The 20228-nt window shown below is 50.7% G+C and overlaps 1 protein-coding gene across 3 annotated transcripts in view; it reads left to right on the plus strand.

Annotated features, from left to right (window-relative positions):
* The window catches only part of ERICH1 (glutamate rich 1), a 68833-nt gene that overhangs the window by 26001 nt on the left and 22604 nt on the right, over positions 1 to 20228 (plus strand). The window contains exons 4-8 of one of the 3 annotated variants that reach the window (XM_064477627.1): positions 9403 to 9849; positions 12242 to 12436; positions 18105 to 18344; positions 18601 to 18996; positions 20032 to 20172. In XM_064477627.1, the coding sequence (XP_064333697.1) occupies positions 9403 to 9849; positions 12242 to 12436; positions 18105 to 18344; positions 18601 to 18611 (893 nt within the window). In that variant the 3' untranslated portion in view covers positions 18612 to 18996; positions 20032 to 20172. Of the gene's footprint in view, positions 1 to 9402; positions 9850 to 12241; positions 12437 to 14328; positions 14846 to 18104; positions 18345 to 18600; positions 18997 to 20031; positions 20173 to 20228 lie in introns of those variants that run through there. The other 2 variants (XM_010974525.3, XM_031440393.2) reach the window with 2 other exon arrangements.

Consider the following 20228-nt stretch of genomic DNA (forward strand, 5'->3'; position numbering starts at 1 on the left):
TTTGTATGAAACTATCATTGAAAACCTCGTTCTTTATTCTCCATGCACTCACTCACGTTTGTATAAAACTCCAGATGAAAAGTTGCTTTCAGAGTTCAGTTCTAGAAAGATGTTTTGCTTTTCATAACAGTTATGCTGCTTCTTACGGGATAAGAAATGTTACTCATATGTACACTTTTTGCTTTGGCTGCCAGGAAGCTCCAGTCCCAACTGCTCCCTATTTTCTTCAGTTGCTGCCATTTTTCTGGACTTCCATTTTCTGGGTACTTTTCCTTGCCTCTCGGTTGCTTAACTCCTATTTAGATTGAAACCTTACAACACTGGTGTTTCTAAGCTGTGCTGCATCCTTTTGGAAGTAAACAGAGCAAATGAGGTTCAACCACTGATTCACTTTAATAAAAGCCCCTGTGCCCAGGCCCCAGGAACATGAATTTGGCAGAGGGGGCTCGTCCTGGGGGAGGTTCACATGTGCGCAGTCACAGCAGAGTCTGGTGAGGCGTCCGGAGACAGCAGTGCTGCCCGAGTGCCCTGGCTGGGGGAGCCCTGCAGCAGGCCTGCTCTCAGGGCTGATGAGTCAGCAGGTGGAAGAGGCAGCAGCACTGCGGGGAGCTCGAGAGACACAGCGATCAGTGCACGAGGACACATGCTCCAGCGTGATGGCCAGCCGTGCTTAGCCATGTAGACCAGGCCCAGCGTGAGGCCCAGGAGCCGGTGGCATCTGGGGGTCTGGACTTGGAGACTCTAGGGCAGAGAGGACAAGGGAGGGGAACGGGCGGGACCAGCCTGGCCTAACCCACAGTCAGTGACAGGGAGTAGAACGTGGGCCCTGGAGGTTTTGTCAGGTTTGGTGGCGTTTTGCGAGTGAGGTGGAGGACAGTCTGCCTGCAGGGCCTCTGACCCTCGAGGGGTGAGGAGTGTGTGGGCACTGGGACGGCAGGCGGGCGTCACCCCCGGGCTGGCTTGGTGGTGACCCCTGCAGGGAGGAGGGCATTGGCTCCCTTGACCCAGGGCCACCGCTGGGAGTAACATTTTTAACATAGAGCAAAGGCTGCTGAAAGTGTTTTATGAACTCTGGAGCCAAACAGATCTGAAATGTTGCTCCAAGAATTGTCCCATGTGTTCCAGTTACAAAGAAATTTGCATTTTATCTGGTGGCTCATCTGAACTTGACTACAGCGGCTTCTCCTGGGTCCACAGGGGTACTTCCCCATCACACCCAGATTTTCATACCTGCCATCTGCGCCTGGCACTGCTCTGTCTGGACCCTGCACACAGGACTGGCCAAGCTTCTGGTGACACCGAGCACGTCAGGACATGTGTTGTCAAGGAGCCACATGCTGCCTCCCAGGTGCCTTCGAGGATTGATGGGAACTTAAACTAGATCGTGAGTCCACACTGAGAACTGGGTGCAGTTCTGCTCTTCCTTGTTAAAGTTCAGTATTTCATAAGCTGGTGTTCTTTTGGTGTGGAACTGCTTTATTCCAATAACCGATGTGTTTTAACCGAAATCACTCTTTCCACTCCTCTGGTGAGTGTCAGTCTTCTCCAGCGGGTCCCCTCTCTCAGCTCCGTGGACCTTATGGCTGTCCCCCCCTTCAGTGGGGATGGTCTGTACTCAGTCAGCCTCCTGTTGTGTCAGTTGATAAACAGAATTCCTCGGTCACGATTGCACCTTTTTGGCTCCTTCACCGTTTTCACGGGCTTCCTTCTGCCCTTGCACCTCTAGTAGCTGAACGGAGAATTCAGCCTTCAGCAGACAGCAGTAAGCCTTAATCACCCCCGACCCGCGTCTCCTTAGAAACGGAATTGTAACCGTGGTCCCCTCATTTCAGCGTTGGCTCCAGTGGGGAGCTGTAGCAGCTGTGGGCCCCACGTCTTACACCACAGTGTTGAGAGTGGAGGTGATCTTGGCACCGTGACCTGCAGGGTGCCCTCGCCTGGCTTGAAACCTGCTCTTCACAGCCACCACTTTCCACTCCGTTATCACCTCCTTTTTACCTTAAATGAAGATTCCAATTAGCTGCTCCCTTCCATCTCCCCTCCCGACTTCCAGTGTCCCGTCTCTCATGAGCAGGCGCTTATCTTTGGAAAGATGGGGACTGTCTTGTTGCTGGACCCAGTGCTACCAGAGGTGCGTCCCTCCTCCGCAGGGCCCGTCCTGCCGTGGTCGCGGCCCCGCAGCCGTGGGTAGACCCTCCTCCGTGGTGAAAAGAGCCCGAGCTCCTGCCTGCCGCTGCCGGCAGGTTGAGTTCTGAAGTTGCTTGCAAAACTTCACATGTACACATTTTACACAGAAATAGGAAGCTCTATTTTTATAAACCAAAAAACAGGCCAGCCTTCAGAAAAGAGGGCCCTTTCTGTTACTCCAATCTTGGGGTTTTTTTAATGAAAAATATTTGTTTTTCTTGACCACAGAGACGCTCATTATTGAAAAGTCAAGCATTATAGACGACACACAGGAAGTAAAACATTACCTAAGGCCACCAGCCCGAGACTTTGCAGGAATCATCTTGCAAAACCTCTCCCCTGTGCGTGTTGTGTATGACATGCAGATTTTATAAAAATTGTACCATATTATATAAGCACTTTTCACACTTAATACATTGTAGAGGTGCATATAGATATATCATTTTTTAACGTAACTGAAATCTTTCTATGAAAGCAACTTGATTATGAGTATCACCTCCTCCCCCCATTGAAGGGCATCTAGAACTTTCTGGGGTGCTCAGTAAGCACTTTGCATGTAATCACCATTGCACAATCATGCAATAGTCTAATTACCTCCTGAGTACAAATTCTTGGAAGTGGGACTATTAAGTGTAGAAGAGTACATGTGTTTCTATATTTGGAGATGTGTTAAACCGTCTCTCAGAAAGCTGTTCCAGTGTTGATTCCTGATGGCAGTCTAAGGAAATTCTCTTTCTTCCATTGCCTAGACATTTTTCAGTCTTTTAAATTTTAGCCAATCATTTGGGCAACATATCTCTTACATCTTCGTGTGAGAAAATGGTGCAGGAGGGAAGTTCCTTCAGTGCCTAAGAGCCTGAATGACAGATACGACTGTTTCTTTATGGCAAAGGGCGCTGTAAACAAGGTTCAAAGCAGAGGACAGAGCAGATGATACTTGCACATTCTGTAGCAGGTAGAAGTTAGTTTCCTTCCCACATAACAAGCTCTTACAAATCAATGAGAAGGAAAAGGCCACCCCGGAGAGTGAGCCCCGGAGGAACAGAAACATGCGCGGCTCCTGCTTCTGTGCTCTTTTTGGGAGGGGGTGTGATTAGGTTTTTTTTCTTTTTTTTTTTTAATGAAGGTCCTGGGGGTTGAACTCAGGACCTTGTGCAGGCTGAGCACATGCTCTACTGCTGAGCTACACCCTCCCTCCTGCTTCTGTGCTCTTACGTGAGATATTTAGCCCATCTGAAGTATTTTGTTAGACCCATCTTTTAAAAATAGATTTCCCTTCCTAAATCCTGCACTTTTTCTTGAATTATCTGTTAATTTTCCTTGATGATTTTAGAGGCCGTCTTCATGACAAGACAGTCCACATCCACTGCCCTTTCCTTGGTCTCCTCCTCACCCGTCTTCCCAGGCTGGCTGCATCTCCAGCGGCCGGGGGGCCCTGCCCTCCTCTGCACCCTCCCCTGGGCCACGTGGGCGCCACAGAGCCGGGCGCAGGTGAGGGCTGCTCAGGAGGCCTGGGCGCAGCGCACGGGCCTGGACTGTAGGAGCCCGAGCCGTCCGCCAGCTCCGTTGTCCCTTTGCTCGCTCCAGGAGGGGTATCCCCACGTTTGCCAACCTGTGGATCGGCCAGTTAGTAACGTCTCATGTACCTGTGTGCACTTCCACATAGCCTTTTCTAGTATCGATGTCGGATTTCACCAGGGCACCCGCTTCCTTCTCAGTTGTGAACTTTCCGTGGACCGACAAGTTTGATGTGGCCGAGACTGTCATTATGTCACCTCCGTGTCTCAGGAACCACCTGCTGGCTCCCCTGCCAGGGTGGCCCCTGCCCTCAAGAAGGGGAACACTGGGCAGGATCTTGAACGCAGGGCTCCTGCCGTTCATGCTGTTGCGAGTGGGTCCTGCTGAGACCTAGCTCTGCGCTGGCCAGCTGACCTCACGTGAGTCCCCTGCGTCTGTTTGAGACCAGCCACACTGGCCGCAGTCCTTTTGCTGCTCTGCTGTCCCCGCCACCAGCCAGGCAGCATCAGGCCCAGCCTCGCTCTGGGCTTCCTTCTAGCCTTTGCCTCACTGCTCGGTCGCTCCACTGTGGGGGCCTCTCCTCCACCCAGATCCTTCCCTTCCCAAATCCTCCCTTGGCCCCCTTGACCCAGCCCACCACGAACATAGGGGCGTCCCCACACCTTCGCCTCCCACCCACTTTCCTGCTCCGGGGAGACGGAGCTCCGACTGGCCCAATGGTAGATGGCTGGCTTGAGGGGCCTGGGTTCGCAGCCCTGTGGACGGTGTGGTCTCCCTTCCCTCTCTGGGCCTCGGTTTCCTTGTGTACCGTGCCCTCACGCCTGCTCTGCCGTCAGCCTGGGCTTATTGCAGAGCTTGTGCAGACGTGAGCCCTGCCAGCTTTCCACTCCCCGAGGCCCCGTGCCTGTGGGTCAAGTCTTCAGTCAATGTTTGATGAACCGACTTGAAAAGTTATTTATAAAAACAGCTGTAGGAAGCGTCAGTCCTCTCTCCTCGATCGTAATCACAAGTGGTTTGACTGTACTGACGCGGCTTTTGTGTTCAGATCAAGCTGCGAGACCATTAAAATCAAGCCATTTTTGTGGAAAGCTAATATTATTATTCTCATAGCAAGCACCAGTTGAAATAGTTATTAACATCAAGCTTTTGGAAGCATGAGCTGAACGTACGGTTCTAACGTGGATTCATCGTGAGGTAAACACTTGTCCTTTTCACGTGTTTGGACAGAGTGAGGGCTCAGCTCTAAGGCCGACCACCGTCAGGTCTTCCCGGCTCCGTCTGGCTGAAGAAACCCTGATGCCTGATCTCCGTGACTTGGGAGGCGCGGTGCAGAGCAGGCCCTCCAGCTCACGGAATAATGCGGCGCCTTTCACCAAACGCAGCTGGGGCCCTCCGCCTGGGCCCGCGTTCTGCACACGTCACACTTGGCTCAAGGGTGACGGAGTCAGAGTCGGAGTCAGCAGATTTTCACTGTTGTCCAGGTGATTTGAGACTGAAATGAGACTTAAAACCTGCAATTATGTGAAAGCCTTTCCTTTCTCACAGGTCACTAGGGTGTCCACGGGCCCGGGGGTTGGAGTCGTTCTCAATACTCTTCTCTCTTAGTCGGTCAGCTAGAACCCACACTAGACCGTCGGCCTCTGTGGCCGTCACTGTCCACCACGTGGAACAGCAGGCTGGACACGGAAGGAGTTCTCATTCTCAGAGCACCTGAAACAGGCCTAGGTTCCTTCAGAGGACCAGAACTCTTTTGCTTGCTGCTGGCTTTGTTTCTATGGTGTCCTGTGGGCACCACACCTGGCACCCTGGATCCCTCCCTGTCCAGGGGACCAGCCAGCGTGACTTCTGAGTGTGTGGGTCAAAATGTTAATTCGAGAATAATTTACCCGTGGAATCTGCACAGCTCTTTAACCTGTCTTATAAAAAAGAAAACCCACATTTGTTCTGATTGGCATTTATTTTCTTAGAATAATTACTTAATTTTCAAACCATTGTTGACACATACTCATAAGAAACTTGGATCAGAGAAATACTTCGATCATGGTAAACTTTTACACCAATTTAGCTTACTGTAAGTGAATGCATTACAATAGTAGAATGGATTATGGATATTTTTATTAGATATTGATTAATACTTCTTCAACTAATAGACATTCCAGTATTAGCAGTCCTAGCCAGAGCAGTTAGACAAGAAGAAGACATAAAAGTCCTCCAAATCAGGAAGGAAGAAATAAAACTGACTGTATTTGTAGATGACATGATATTATATACGAAAAACACTACAGACTTCACCTAAAAACTGTCAGAATGAACAAGTGAGCTCAGTAAAGGTGCAGGCCACAAAGTCGGTTTTCAAAGATCAGTTGCATTTCTTTACGCTAACAATGAACTATCAGAGAAATTAGGAAAACAGCCCAATTTACAGTTGCACCCAAAAAAATAAAGTACTTAGGAATAGATTTAATGAAGGAGGTGAAAGATTTATACACAAAACCTGTAAGACACTGATGAAAGAAATCGAAGATGGCAAAAGTAAATGAATGGAAAGGTTTTCCCTGCCCATGGATTCGAAGAATTAATACTGTTATAGTGTGTGAACATTTGCTGCCCAGAGCAATCTACAGATCCAGTGCGATTCCTGTCAGAATCCCAGTGCCGCTTCCACAGAAAGAGAACAAGCAACCTGGCGGTGTGTGGAGCCACAGAGTCCCTGAAGAGCCGAGGCGGTCTTGAGAGAGAGCAAAGCTGGAGGCACCAAGCTTCCTGATGTTAACCTATGTGACAGAGCTATCGTAGTCGAAACAGTGGGGCATGGAGGTGGGACAGGGACGTCCTGCACTCGACATCTCGCTCAAGAGCTCACAGAGGAGCCAGGGGCTCTGCCATCTGTGACACCCACCACCACGGCAGCCAGAGACCCTGGGGACGCTCACAGTGATGTTTTTTCACATCTCTCGCTCCTCACCACACTGGGAAACCTCTCTGAAGCCAGAGCTGTGCTTCCAGCCCCTGACCACAGTCACCGCAGGCGGCTACAGCACCACTCATTGAAGGGGCGAGGCCTCTGCCAGGCTGACCTGGTGACGCTCAGGTTTGGCGAAGGACAGGCGCCTGTGAGAGTTACCTTCTGCGAGACAGCCCCGGGCGGCTGGCCTGTGACTCAAGTCTGTGATGGCCGCTTCCTCTGCAAAAGCAAGTGGGCCCTGCGGCCACCAGCTTGGGAGTCACGTGTGATGTTGATGTGACATCTGTGTACAAAGTGTGTCTCTGTGGGAAGAGACACCGACCACCCACAGGAGCTCCGATCCAAGAGAATTTTGACGTTTCTTACTCATAACTTTCTGAAGCCCTCTCATGACCTCTGTGTCCTAAACGCCTCATCACAGCCTTTGATGGGCCACTCCTCTGCCCAGACTCACGGTTTGACCTCGTATGGGAAGCTGGTCCTTCCACTAAGCCTGGCGTGTGGCTCCAGTTCCAGAGCCTGTCACGAGCACCAGCCACCGGCCACAGGTGAAGGGGCACCGGGAGGCGGCAGGCGAGGGCAGTGACGGAAGGCAGCCTTGCTGGGCATGTGACGTCTGTGTGTCCAGGCACTGCCACCTCCGCAGTTAACCCTCTGCCCCTTAATTACTCAGATTAATTAGGGGCAACTGCCTCCCGCCCCCCACCCTCTCTCCCTCCTGAACCGCACGGCACCTCACAGGCACGCCGGGGCCTGCAGCCCACCCACACTTAGCAGGGGCCCCTCCTGGGCCTGGCCTTGCCCTCTCCCGGCTCCCCTCACACCACTGACTTTGGATCTGTCCCTCAGCCAAATGCCCCTCGGCCCTGAACAGGCCTCCCTGACTTCTCTGACCATCGGCTCCAGTAGCATCCTGTCCTCCTCACTTGATGCCACAGAGTCCCTCGCTTTGTCCACGTCCCCTCCTCTCTGCAGCCCCCAGAGAGCAGTGTCCCTACAACCTCCTGCCGAAACAGGATGTCCACCCTGGGGTAGGGGGTGCTTGTGAGCACCTGAATCTCACCTTCTATTTCAGTTAACTTAAGTCTACACGTAACGGCCACGCACAGCCAGCCTAGAGGGCAGGGGCTACAGTGTGTTCATGCCTGTAATCTCAATGTTTAACATGGGGCAAAAAGTGAAAATTCAGTGACTGTTGCATCCATTAAGGACACATTTTATCACACGCTCATTTTTCCCAACACCATTTATTGAAGAGACTCCTTTCCCCATTGTATATTCTTGGCTCCTCTGTTGTAAATTAATTGACCATAAGTGCATGAGTTTATTTCTGGGCTCTCTGTTCTGTTCCACTGACCTACGTGTCTTTAATTTTTTCTTCTTTTAACTGAATCTGGAAAACTTTAAAAAAAAATCTATAGGCAGTGGTCATTTTTCAAACATTAATATTTTATAAGACCAGAGATCCGGTGAATGAGCTGTGGTCTGTCAGCTACACTAAGCAGGCCCCTAGTATCAGCTAATACCTGCTTTCAGGTGAAGCAGGAAGACGCCGTGTTGAGTGACGACGCACTGGTGACTGAGGAGAGAGAACACACCGCGTGGGGGGCAGACGATGGCAGCGGATCGGGATTCTGTGAGGAGCACTTGGGCTTCACGCCAGGTCGAGGGAGCCCCGGGTCCCCTGGCTATCCCGTGTGTGAGGAGGAAACTGAGCCCTCTCACTGGAAACCGGGGGAGGGCTGTCTCCCCGTGTCCAGACGCAGTGTCTGATTTGACGATGCCTGAGGCCAGCAGGGGGCCACCCGAGCCGGTGTGAATGCACAGGGGGAGTTTGCTGTGTAGACAGACTCAGAGTCCATAGCAGGAAAAGAGGCAGCTTCGGGGATTGGAGGGTCATGACAGGTGGGTCCCAAGTCTCAGGACCCTCAACACTGGGACTGCAACGTGCAGGATGGGGGTGTCTTCCTTCTGACCTTGAGTAGGAATCGCCGGAGAGGGGTTTTCACTCCACACGGGACACGCTGCACACGACCCAGAAACCTCCCCCGGGCTGTCCAGCTTCTCACCATCGCCCATGCCAGGTCTGCTTGGGCAGAGCCCAGGGCGCAGGGCAGCGCGGGTGTGCCGAGTGGGCGCCTCCCTGTGGATCCGCCCGGCTCGCGTTTCTCGGCTCCACATCCACCCACAGGTCTTGCCCCTCATCCAGTTCCGACCTGTCTTCACCTTGTCTGCTGTGTCCCTGTGGCCACCACCTCTCGAACAGGTCACTTACAGGCCAAGAGCAGACTTAATCTTCATTCACACACAACCTGTTTGCTTCCCATCCTCACACACAAGGGGCTCTTCAGAAGATACTAAAGTGCATTTTTAAAACAGAAGAATTTATGCTTTTTCCCCAAGGCCGTAGGAATGAAATTTAACTCTCAATAAAATTGCAGCAAGTCCTTAAAATCACAGCAACTGTCATGATTATAACGATGGTGGACACACACGCGTGCGCGCACACACACACATACATCTGTTTGGAAGTAGGTGGTTTATTTTATGGTAAGTCCCAGGATCCTTCACAGTGAATTTAGTTGGGATAAAGTTGAGAATCACTGAAGTAAATATTTTAAATTCCTTTTCTACTGAAATTAACAGATCCTAGTGGAAAATTTATTAGCCTAATGTGCTTGTAATGGTTCCATTTTACAGAAAATTATTGATTTGAATTATTGTTTCTATAGAACAGGATCTTCATGATCAACCAAAGAGAAGAAGAATTAGAAAGCACAAATCCAAGAAAAAATTTACAAATCCCAATAACGTTCACATGGAACAAGCAGAATTAGAGAAACAGCAGAGTCTTTTACAAGAAAAATTGCAGCCATGGCACCCAGATGGCCCCACAATCAGCAAAAACAAAAAAAGGAAGCTGAAAAAGAAACAGCAGATTGAAAGGAAGAAAGTGGCTGGTTTACTACCAGGGGCCTCTGGGGTCAGCTTCATGTACCAGCCAGAGGAGGACAGCAGTGAGCAGGACGGCGTGGGGGAGAGCCACGGGGGGGCCGTCCCAGATGCCGGGGGCGAGGGGACCCCAGACGTTGAAGAGGAAGACGTTGAAAGCACCCAGGAAAAGGTGGCTGGTATCCTAAACTTTCTGAAGTCAACACAAGAAGTTTATTTTTATGACGGTATGTTTCTTCCTGTTGTTATTTTGAATAATGGCAGCTACTTATTTGGAGAAACAAGCAAATGCCATAAAATATGTAAATGTTTAAAATATAGAATATATTAAAATACTCAGTATTCCAAATAAGTCATTAGCTTTGAGGCAAAAATCCAAATGTTTAGATTCGTCCCGGAGGCTCTGGGCTGGCCCTGTGCCCGGGGCTCCCAGGAGAGCAGGCCAGCCCGTCAGAGCCACGTCCACACGAGGCCCGTCTCGTCCTCACGTCTCTAAAACCCGGCTTCAGGATATGTTGGTATTCTCAGCTGTGCTTCGAAAGAAAAGATACGTCTGGACTGGAGGTTTTGGTGAACGCTTGTCCATTCTCGTCAGCTACCAGAGGCAAAGAAGCCCAGCTGCTCTTTTAGGACAGCTTGTGACTCGGTGATCTGAGGCGTCCCTCCTTGTAGTGAGGTGGGCGGTGGCGTTTATTCTGGGTTTATTCTAGGGATGATGGCTCCTTGCCTTTGCGCAGAACCTAGCAGACAGCTGCCCTGAGGGTCAGGGAGAAGCAGGTGCTGGCTTGGAGCCGAGAGCAGAGGCCCTGAGGTCAGCTGTGCCCGGTTCTGATCCGTCCCTGGTAGACCGGGATGTAGTGGCTCAGTGCCTCCCGACTCCAGCAAGACACGGGGCAGTGTTCTTAGGAGAAGATGGACAAATGCTTGCCGTGTGATAATCTGAGGGGTAAGGAGCAGATTGAAACAGTGATGCAAAAGCACCGTTGTTAAGGGACCCGTTTTAGCCGAGAAGGTCCACCCTTTCCTCTCAGCTTGCTCTCAGCTCTTCCTATTTAGTTGAAAGCATCCTTGACGGGGGCTGGACGACACTAGCCGGAGGACGTGGCTGAACTTGCAGGGCAGAAGCGGGGTTCGGAGAGCAGCTGGTAGTGGACCACCCTCCTGCGAAGGGGGGCTGGAAGCCAGTTTCAGGTGTGTTTGGAATGTTGAGAGCTGCTGAGAAAAGCCCTGAGGAGGACAAAGCCCGAGGAGGGGAATGAACCATAGCCCCACACCCTCTCTCCATCAAGAGATCCTCCAGTTCTGGACAGGGGCTGGGGCGAGGTCCGGGGAGGGGGCAGACAGAGTAGCAGAGCCTCGGTGGGCTCACGGGTCTGGGGAGGAACACGGAGGCCCGGGGTTGGCCGGTTCTGTGAGAAAGGACAGTCAGAGACCAGAAGCAGTCCTCTGGGGTCCCCCCCAGACCTTGGCCGGGCCCTGAAGCTGTGGATGAGGTAGGAAGCCAAGCTCAGGGCATCTACACAGCAGGGTGGACCTTGTGGTGTCTTGGGAAACGGAGCAGATAGCTTATGCCGACCGTCTGGTGCAGCACGCAGGCTGTGCACTCAGGAGGAGGTAGGTGACTGCCTGTAGACCTGCAGCACCCTGTGGTCAGCCTGTCCCTGAGCAGAGGCACCGGGAGCCCTCTCTGCAGGAAAGGACGTTAGCCAGACCCTGCAGCAAGAGATGGGCCCTTACGATCAAAACTGCCAGGGAAAAGCCACAGGAAGGCCACGGGCGGGCGCGGGACGCTGATGTCACCAGACAAGGAGTTTAAAGCAGCTATGATTGAGGTGTCCAAAAATGGGAGAGAAGGGAGAAAAAAGGAGACGATCGGAGACTTTGACCAGATAATTTGAATCTATTAGGATAATCAAATGGAAATTCTAGGCCTGAGAAATACAACAACTGAAAATAAGAACTCCAGGTGCGATTCATCAGAAAGGAGATTTACAACTGGGAGACAGGCTGCTGGAGGTATCCAGCGTGAGAGGAGAGAAAGGGCGGGAAGCACAGACACGTAGCAGACACGTGGGGCGGGGCCAGCCTCACTCGCCGAGCTGGGGCAGGAGGGACGTGGGAGAGGTGGCGGCTGGGAGTTTCTCCAAGTTGGAAAGGCCACGAAGTTGGACTCCAGACGTCCTGGGGACGCCATCCGGGATCAGTGCGGGAGCCGCCTCGGCCCGCTGCGGTCCAACGGCTGCCGGCCGGGTACTCACAGGGGCAGCGGGGGAGCCTCCCAGGCTGCAGCAGTTTTCCCTGTGTTTGCAGGTGCCTGACAGCCCTGGGGGGCTTGGTTTCGTGTCTTGTCTGTCTGTCCTGCCCCGAGTGGGAGCTCCCGTGCATGACACTCGGAAGCTGGTTTACAAGATCGGGGCTCGTGAACAGATGGCATGTTCCCACTGTCTCCAACAATTGTGTTTTGTTGCTTACTTTGCAGAGTTTTAATTATCTTTCTCTTTCTATTCCAAACATCTCATTCTAAGTAGAAAACGTTTGGGGCTTTCTTTAAGAGTTGAAAGCGTACCTTCGGTTTACAAGAGTAAGAATTCATTTCTGAGTGATCCTGACTGTGTTTAGGTGTCTCCAAGGATTCAGATTCCTCTGTCTTTATGGACGCCACTGAAGAACTGTTTAAACATCTTGAAACTCACAGCATGTCCTCCTCAGATGTGTTCATGCTGGATCACATGAAAACACTGTTACTTTTGCGGGATACTGAAGGACTGACGCGTGCCCTGGAAGTGTTCCCGGAACACTGCGGGATGCCACCCGGTACGTAACGCACATTCATTCACTGTGCTGCTTTAGACACTCCTGTCTGGGTTTTGCCTCCAAGAAACGTACACGCTACACAGCCACGAGTCAGAGAGTATAAGGATGCACGTGTGGCCTGAAGGCTAGATTCCCACAGAGGAGCTTGGTTATTGTATCTCTGCCTGCTGAGAAGTGTTTCACAGGATAAATGCAGAAATGCACGTACAGCCCGGTTTTCCAGACGCAAGCTGTCCACTCTTAGGACCAAACTTTCGTTAGTTTAAATAGAAGTGAAAGACTTCATTGCTTCTTCCCTTTTCCTTTCCCTCTGCTTGATTTGGAGAAGTTGCGTTTTTATTGTCCTCCACGTGTCTTGGTCTGCCTTCCTGAACTACTACGGTTAGAAGAAGCTGAACTGTAAGATGATCTTTCTTTGGTTTACTCCCTCAGCCTTTGCTGGGGACCCGTTCCGTGCAAACTGTAGAGTACTGGAGCTGGCTGTGCGTATGTCTTCCGAACACTGTGGTGGGGCTTCATGTTGGCAGCTTGAAGTGGGTGGCGGTGGGAATATTCAGGGCACAGAAATCGGCAGATCCTGCATCTCAGAGGCTCAGGACTATCTGGAGAGTACTTCACCCGCCCAGCACTGAGCAGAACTCTGTGCCAGACCGAGACCAGGCCCCTGGCAGGTTTTCAGCTGTAGGAATGAAGTGGTTCTGCAGTTACCTGGTGGCAGTCTCACAGCGAGCACAGTGCAGGTCCCCCTCAGAAACCTCGTAGTGGGGCTCAAGTCAGGACACCACGTCACACTCAGCAACTCACGGGCACTGCTGGGATTAGCTATGACTGACGAGGGTGGAGGAGCCCCTGCAAGTTGGGGTCGCCAGGAGCACCGCCTCCCTCATGGGTTTAGGAGCTTCTGGTGAGGAAGGCCGTGTCTGCAGCCACCTGTGCGGGCTCTGCTCTTGCCGTGGGGCCTTCAGCAGAGAAACACCTGCCCTTGGGTGCTCACGCTCCGGTGCGGGGCAGAGAAGAAGGATGGAGAGGTAAAAGGAGACCGACCTGCTTTGTGGAGCTGAGCCTGCGAGGAGGGGGGAGTGAGGGGCCTCGTGGTCTTGCGTGTTCCATCCCTCATGTGTACGCACATGCACACGTCACCTCCTGTGGGGTTCTTACTGCACTCAGCACTGTGGCCCTGCTGCAGGAATCCCCACCCTCGACCCTCCTGACCTGCGCGTGGTGGGACACCGTAATCCCCCCGGGTCTGAGTCTAGGGGATCAGGCAGAGGGCCTGGCAGCTGGCCCTGGGCAGGACAGCAGACAAGTTTGGAAGGACCCCACCCCGCAGCCCCAGCCCCTGCACGACAGCGGGTCACTGGCCTCAGCCGTCAGCCGCCTGCAGGCTCCAGGCTCTAGACTCTGAGCTGGGGTGTGGGCTTTCAGGGATGGAGCCTTGAGAGCCAGAGCCTTGCTGCGGGCCTTCCTGACCATTCCCTGAAACTCGGGAGCCACCTGTCCAGGCTCATCGCTTAGGAGTCTGGCTGCGTTGCCCATCTGTGATGTAAACCTCTACCTCGGCCTCATTTCAGTTTGTTTGCAGTCTCTAGGAGTTCAGATGTTAAGTATGTAACATTGTATGTGACGCTGTGAGGCTCAGGTCCAACAGCGTGTGAACCTGGCAGGCTCGAGCCCGAGTAGGATTCCAGGCTCCCCCAGACTTCCGTGTGACTCGCAAGTGTGCTGCCACCGTCGATGTCATCTGACACCCAAGTTGTGCTTTAGTAGATTATTTCAGGGTTCACCTTGGGCCTAAAGACTAATATCTACAAAATGATAGTTTATGCTTTTTTCTTTTTGTTTGGGTTTCTTGTGTTATTTTATTTTTTTTCTGTCTTGTTTTTGCTTCCCAGACTACGCCAGGGTGATCTCAGCTTTCTTTAGTTACTGGATCACACGTGTCCTTCCTGAGAAAAACACTGAATAAAACCAGTGCATCTATTTGAGAAGAGCTAATATTTAACAAGAAAATAGAAAAACAGACGTGAAGTGGACTGAGCCTTAATTCCTGTACACAAAGAAGATGAAATTCTCTATATTTTCTTTGTAACCCAAACCGTGGGAACTTGGAAGACATTCCTCCTGTTTTATTCATGTGTTTGTACATAATACAAACAAAGTAAGAGACTTTAAATGAAAAATTGGGATAAAATTGGAAGTTTTCACTTCTTTGAAATTACATGTCTTCAATTACTACATAGTGATTCTGTTTTTCTGATTCCTGTAAAGATTAAAAATGGACATTCTGTTAGATTGAATAAGCTGTACAGCTTGAAGCTGTTATATATTTGCATAAGATTTTACATCACCTGGCGTCTGAAAGTCTGTTTTAAGAATGCCGTATGAATATTAAAATGTTAAGTATTTTTATTCTAGTTGAATTTATTGTTTTCTTCTTTTTTTCCTCTACTTTAAGAATAAGCTCAAGAATATGTTTTTCCTGTTTGATCTTCCTTTTGTTGTGGAAGCTGTCATCCATTTTCAGTGTGCCTGAGTTTTAAAAACATCAGTCAATTGGGGTAACATTTTCGGATGGCATTGGCTGTGTTCAAGAAAATATACTTTTTTATTTCATCATTTTCATTGTGTTATGCATACATAACATAAAATTTGCCATCTCAGCCATTTTTAAGTGTACAATTCAGTGGCATTAAGTACATTCACAGTGTTGTGTGCTCATCGTGGCCCTTCCCATTCGCAGCTGAATAATGTCCCACTGTGTGTACACACACATTGCATTTGTCCAGCATCTGTCGTTGATGGACACTTGGGTTTTTCCCCTCTTCCTGTTGTGAATGATGCTGCTGTGAACACCGTGTACAAATCTGCATGGATGTTTGTTTTCATTTCTCTTGGGAATGGAATCGCTGAGTCAGGTGGTCACTTTGCAGTAACCCTTGGAGGACCCACCACGCTGTGGTCGACAGTGGTGGTGCCATCACAGCCGCCCAGCCATGCATGAGTGCCAAGGCCTCACGTCCTCACCAACACTTGTCACCTTCTGCTTTCCTGGTGACACTGTCTAGTGTCTGTGAAGTGGCATCGTGTGGTGGTTTCAGTTTACATTCTGTGTGCTCACTGGCCATTCTCTTCTTGGAGAAATGCCTGTGGAAATTGTTGTCCATTTGTGAATTAGACCCTTAGTTTTTTGTCATTGAATTAGAAGAGTTCTTTATATAGTGAGGATGTTAATTCCTTATCAGAACCATGATTTGAAGACATTTTCTCCCATTCTGTGGCTTGTCCTTTCACTCTCTTAGTAGTGCCCTTTGATGCATAGAAATAAGAAATAATTTAAGAAATATTTGCCAAAGAAATAATTGCCAAACCAATATCGTAAAGTGTTTCCCTATATTTTATTTTGAGAGTTTTATAGTTTTTTTTACAACTCTTACATTTAGGTCTTTGACTCACTTTCAGTTAATGTTTATATATGGTGTGAGGCAGGTCCAATTCCATTCTTTTGCTTGTGGACATCCAGTTTTCCCAACAACCTCCATTTGAAGAGACAGTCCTTTCCCCATTAGGTGGTCTTGGCATCCTTGTCAAAAAGAGACTGACCATTTGTGTGGGGGTTATTGCTAGAGTCTGTTCTGTTCTGTTGGTCTATGTGTCCTTGTGGAAACACCACACTGTTTTGTTTACTGTAGCTTTGTAGTAAGTTTTGAGATCAGGAAGTTTGAGTCCTCCAACTGTGTTCTTTTTCAAGATTGTTTTGGCTATTTGGTTGGGGTCCTTTGAGATTCTGTATGAATTTTAGGCTGAATTTTTCTATTTTTGGAAAAAGCTCCATTGGAATTTTGACAGGGATTGCAGTGAATGTATAAATTGCTTTGGGTAGTATTGACATCTTAAGCAACATTAATTTTTCCAGTTTGTGAACACAGGATGTCTCGATGTCTTAAACTTCTATTAGCAATGCTTTGCAGTGTTCAGTGTGCAGATCTTTCTTTCCTTTATTAAACTTACTCCTAAGTGTTTTGTTCTTTCTGATGCTGTTATAGATAGGATTACTTCCCTAACTTTCTTTTCAGATTGCTCACTGCTGGTGTATAGAAATGCAACTGGTTTTTAATATTGATTTTGTATCTTGCTGGTTTGCTGAATTCATATGTTAGCTCTATAGTTTTGTGTGTGTGTGTGCGCGCACATAATCTTTAGAGTTTCCTACGTACAAGATCTTGTTATCTGTGAAAGAGATCATTTTCTTTCTTTCCTTCCACTGTGGTGCCCCATTCTCCAGAGCTCCTCTTCCCCATCACCCTCTAGGTCCTTAAGAGGCATCTGTCCCACTAAGTAGAACCTTCTGGAGGCAGACGAGACACTGAGGGTTCCATACTTGGTTCTGGAGATCCGTCAACTTGAGACTAGTTGCTGTGAAGTCCCCCAAGCTTGATAAAGGTTGGTAAGTGGGGCCACCAACCAGGCCTGGACATCAGGAATGCCCACCACCTAGGACGGGCCACCACCCAGGACAGGCCACCACCCAGGACGGGCCACCACCCAGGACAGGCCTACACCCAGGACAGGCCCACCAAGCAGGACAGGTCACACACCAGGAAGGTCCACCAATCAGGACAAGCCCACAGTACTCCAGTGCTGCCTCCTTGCAAATGGATGATGGTCTGCTGTCTCCACAGAGCTGGGGTCAGGACACAGCCGCCCCTCAAAGTGGGAGCTGCAGGCAGCGTCCCGTCCACACCCGGATGCCCTTTGTCTCCCTTCCCCCTCGGTGGAGACGCGATCTGCTGCCACCACTCCCTCCTCCTCCCAAGACGTGATGTTGCGGAGGTCAGAGGTCAGAGGCCCCGGAATCATGTCCCCTTCACTGGGGGCTGAGGTATCCCTGGCAGGTGGGAAACGGCAGCTTCTGCCTCCTTTCCAGAACCTCCCACCACCTCGGGTGGGACCCTGGCTTTCTGATTCCCACTGAGGTGCCTCTTAATTAATGACACATGTTTGCCAATATAAAAATAAATTAAATATTGGCAGATTCATAATTTCCTATTAATTCTCAACATCCAATTTGTGTCTTTAAGTTATGAACAATTTATAACTTTTCCCTGCCCAGCAAATTAACACAGTATTGATGGATTCCAGGAAACAAGCTCTAATCTGCAGGCAAGACTTGAGCCTTTACTTGATTCTGGTCTCAGCACAGAATCCCTGTAAACGCTCCTCTTGGCTCATTGGGGTTTACTCTGTCCGTTTCCCTGACCACACCCCAGAAGTACAGAGGAGCAGGGGTGTGACTGAGCAGGTGGGGTGATCAGGATATCTAATTCCAAAAAGAAAAACACCACTTCTAGAAAACAAAGACAGGTACATCTTGTCTCTGAGACAGCATAAATATGATCGTCTCCTCCTCCTCATGATTGAGGCTGGAGGGAAATTAGAACTGTCTGTATTTCACAGTACTACAGAACATTCACTCAGTCCATGTCATTGGTCTTCCGTGAACGGTGTGGATTCGTGCAGACAGAGGAGGCTCTGAGGATTGAGGAGCTCGTCGCTTGCTGCCCGGGAGGCAGTTGTGCCGGGAGAAGCCCGGCTGCCCTGCATCCTGAGACCTCAGGAGCAGGACGGCATCCCCTGGCTGTTCACAGACCCTGATGCTCTGTGTTTTCAGGAAAAGCTGTCCTGGTCCGCCTGTACGCACTTGGCCGGTCCTGGCGTTTCCCCCCGTCCGGTGCCCTGGTCCACTTTCTCCGGGGAATGTGCCCTGACTTTGGATCTTCAGAGCCTCCGGAGGCTGAAGCTGGCTGTGGGCGTCTGCAGCCTCTGCGCAGTGCCGGGCGCGCCCTGGAGCTCCATGAGGCGGCTGCTGCTCTTAGTTTTCTCCTCTTGACGCAGAAGGTTCTGGAAGCAGGTTTGTAATGTCAGCACTGAGAAGCCTGCAGACAAGTGTGGTGGACGCCAAGCAGCCCTGCACGTCTTCAGTGTGCCCAGCGTGTAGACCCCTCCCAAGGGAGAGGGAGCCCTGCTGGTCGCTCCTGTTCCACACGCCTTCTTGCCCTGGACTGGGATTTTGAATCACACTAGGAGGACCACCTGCCAGAAGCTTGCTACTGGCAACTATTCTTGAGTCCAGTCGCCATTTCTGAGTCTCACTGTCCATATTCCAGGCTTCTCCTGAAAGTGTGGAAGCTTCAGTCTGCGCGACTCTCTGTTGGTGCCCAGCGGTTCTGTGGGGATGCTGGTGAGCAGACTTCTGGCCTTCAGGCTTCAGACCCGGAGCTCAAGGGGATGTTCTGAATGTCACGGTCGCTAGAAGCAGCGCAGTGATGCAGGGAGGAAGAGCGTGGACACCGGCCAGGCGGAGGAGGACCTGCTGGCGGCCCTGTCTGCCGGCTGTGATCAGTGGTGGCTTCATTCTCCTCGGGTCCTGCCTGCCTTTCTCAGCCTGCGGGATGCAGATGCGCCCTCCTTCGCAGGACTGGCCTAAGTAGCACGTGGATTAACTCGAGGTGATGCCCCATCGCGGGACCCAGCACGCAGTGGGGTGGAGTTTCGGCTCCGGGGTGAGTTTTGTAACCTAGCTGCAGAGAACTGAACCGTTTGAGGGTGAGTGAATCGAGCTCTGCTGCTGGTGCCCTTCCCTTGGGGAAGGTAGGCTAGTGTTGAGCACTTCTCTTCACCCCAGACCCTTAAAGCCTTTTAGAGATGAATGTCTTTTTACACATCTCAATTTCATCTTCCTTTTAGTTTTTTAGATATAAATTTCCAGAAAATAGTATCATTATTAAGATGGACTCTAAAGAGTAAACTCTCATTCTTTTTTTTCTTTTTAAAGATTTTTCAGAAATACGTGCCTAAGAATAAAAGTTCAGACAGACGCATGGCCTCCCTCCCTCCCCAACACCGTGCAGTCCCCTCCCGGGAGGCAGCTGCCCTCACCGTGAGCCACCTTCTCATCTGACTGGCCTGGCTGGGTCTGATCCTCCCGTCAGTAATGCTCAAACCAGCGGCTGCTCTTCCTCCAGCCCCCGTGCCTCAGCCAGCTGGTCTGGGGGCTGGTCCCTGCCTGTCAGCACTGGGACAGCCGTGAGCTCACAGTGACTTGACTTGGTACTGAAGGGGTGCAGAACACGTCCCCCCAAACGTCCCGCATTGGCATCTGGTCACTCTGGGCCAAGGCACCTGAGGAGCAGCCAGTGCAGGACAGGTTCTCTGACCTCCTCTTTCTGCCTGAAGCAGGGTGTGAACTTCCCGTGAGGAAGGTGCCCTCCCTGCACCAGGAAGGGCAGAGCGTTCTTATCTCCAGAGACGGGGGTCGATGCGACGGGGATCTGGGCAAACCACTGACGTGACCCCGACCTCCCGGCTGTTTCTCGTCTGTTTCCCAGGCTCTGTCCCGCAGCTCACTGCCCCTTCGTCTCATCACGTCCCCACAACTTACCCTCTTTGTGTGAAGAGGTGCACGAGCTTTCAGGTCTAACAACTTCTTTGAGCTGCCATTTTCCTTCTGAAATCTCCTGTGGACATTTTTTAAAAATACTAATAAAATCTGTGTGCTTTTCTTCTGCTAATCTGCCTTGTGTCGGTTTAATTCTCAGGCCCAGCCACAGAACCTAAGAAGGTGGAGGGAACTCTCCCTGCTCCAGTACCAGCAAGAAGGTTGAGCCTCGAGACCTGTTCACAAACTGGCAGGGTATCAGCCAGGACCGAACAATCAGACAAAAACTCATGGGTGCAAGGTAAGCAGAGAGATGGACCACGAATGGCCAGGGAAGAGGTGCAGACGTAGCGGGGA

This window comes from Camelus dromedarius, chromosome 22, assembly GCF_036321535.1.
Source record: "Camelus dromedarius isolate mCamDro1 chromosome 22, mCamDro1.pat, whole genome shotgun sequence".
In the NCBI taxonomy this organism is placed as follows: Eukaryota; Metazoa; Chordata; class Mammalia; order Artiodactyla; family Camelidae; genus Camelus; species Camelus dromedarius.